The 1,982-nt window shown below is 59.0% G+C and overlaps 1 protein-coding gene across 1 annotated transcript; it reads left to right on the top strand.

The window, feature by feature from the left end:
• Positions 1-189: 189 nt before the first annotated feature.
• On the top strand, positions 190-1,876 carry LOC129684223 (dynein axonemal heavy chain 2-like; the record flags this gene model as incomplete). Its single annotated transcript, XM_055617302.1, is given in 3 exon segments — positions 190-414; positions 843-947; positions 1,688-1,876. Coding segments are annotated over 3 exon segments (519 nt in total), but the record flags the coding sequence as incomplete, so codon positions are not given.
• Between the last annotated feature and the right edge of the window lie 106 nt (positions 1,877-1,982).

Raw genomic sequence — 1,982 nt, 5'->3', positions numbered from 1 at the left:
AGGGGCACAGGAGCGTGAGGGGCACAGGAGCGTGAGGGGCACAGGAGTGTGAGGGGCACAGGTGTGTGAGGGGCACAGGTGTGTCGGGGTGCGCAGGGGTGTCAGGCGGGAGCAGCTGGCTCCTCCCTTGTGCTCTCGAGTTAGCCCCCCCTCATGCTCGCGTGCCGACCCCCCCCCTGGGCCCCGCAGACCACGTCCAACAACGTGCAGAGCATCATCGAGAGCAGGGTGGAGAAGCGCACCAAGGGCGTGTACGTGCCATTCGGGGGCAAGAGCATGATCACCTTCATGGACGACCTCAATATGCCCGCCAAGGACACCTTTGGGTCCCAGCCGCCCCTGGAGCTCATCCGCCTCTGGATCGACTACGGCTTCTGGTACGACCGGCTGAAGCAGACCATCAAGCACATCCGGGTGAGCACCCAGGAGACGCCGTCCTCCTCTGTGCCAGCCCGCTGGACCGCAGGCCCAGCCCTCAGCAGGCCCAGCCCTCACACACACACACACACACACACACACACACACACACACACACACCCCCCCCCCCTTGGCTCTCTTCACCGAGCCTGACTGTGTGGTGACCCCCCCAGATGGGCCTCACTCACGCCCTCATCAGCAGATCCCTCAGGCCGGCGCCTCACTCCCACAGCCCCTCCTCCTCCGGAGGCCCTCATCTGTGCACAGTCCCCCTGGGTCCCCGAGGCAGGGACAGTGTGCGGCCATGCCAGCGGGCCTGACACTCTAACACACGTGATGGATAACGACGCTCTGAACGTGGCACCGTGCTGTCAGAGGCGGCCAGGGCCACCGTGTCCGACCCACCCTCCGTCTCGGCTCTCCAGGACATGTTCCTGATGGCTGCCATGGGCCCTCCGGGGGGCGGACGCACGGTCATCTCCCCGAGGCTGCAGAGTCGCTTCAACATCATCAACATGACCTTCCCCACGGTGAGCCCAGGGGCATGGGGCGGGGTGTGTAGGGCACCCGTACCGGTCCCTCGGCCTTCCCAATGCCAAGCAGAAGGGTGTGTGTACACACTTGGCTCTTTTTTTTAATGGCTTTTCCAGACAGGGTTTCTCTCTGTAGCCCTGGCTGTCCTGGACTCGCCTTGTAGCCCAGGCTGGCCTCGAACTCACAGAGATCAGCCTGCCTCTGCCTCCCAGCTGCTTACACTTGGCTCTTAATTAAATATTTCCTTTAATTAAAATTAACGCCAGGCAGGTAAGGCGCCGTGGCCTTGCCTGTGAGCCCCATCCCTGTGAGCTGATGCCGTAGCAGAGGGGGACAGCCGTGGCCCACGAGCTGGTCCCCTCCCGGGTGCCGTGGCCCAGAAAACTGAGTTTAAAATAAAATTAAAGAATTGTTGATGAACAAGATACCAAAGTTTCATACAGAAGACGAGAACAGTGCACCCGTGCTGAAGCTGTGATGGAAGAGGCCGGGGACCCACCTCTGGACTCAGCATGTTTGTGTTTGTTATGAATATTTTGCACACATTTTTTATTTTTTATTTTTTGAGGATTGAATTTCAGCATTTTTTCTTTTAATCGCTTAGTGATTAATTAGTCAGTTAACTGAATTTAGTGTGTCTTTGCTTCTGCTCTCGAGCTGAGCTCTGTACTTGCCTTCTGCCAGCCCTGGCTGCTGGCCCAGGAGCCCGGGAAAATGAACTCCCGCCTCTTGCCAGGAGTCCCAGATCATCCGCATATTTGGCACCATGATCAACCAGAAGCTCCAGGACTTTGAGGAGGAAGTAAAGCCCATCGGGAACGTGGTGACCGAGGCCACCTTGGACCTGTACAACACGGTGGTGCAGCGCTTCCTGCCCACGCCTGCTAAGATCCACTACCTGTTCAATCTCCGGGACATCTCCAAGGTAGCACTGGGCCCCGCCCCGGCCCCGCCCCCCAACCCCAGAGCAGTTCCCAGCGCCCAAGCGTGGCTCACAGCTGTCCGAAACGCCAGTTCTTCCACACAAACAT

The sequence above is a fragment of the Psammomys obesus genome, unplaced genomic scaffold, assembly GCF_907164565.1.
Source record: "Psammomys obesus unplaced genomic scaffold, mPsaObe1.curated_primary_1811, whole genome shotgun sequence".
In the NCBI taxonomy this organism is placed as follows: domain Eukaryota; kingdom Metazoa; phylum Chordata; class Mammalia; order Rodentia; family Muridae; genus Psammomys; species Psammomys obesus.
This window is presented reverse-complemented; position numbering and strand designations above follow the sequence as displayed.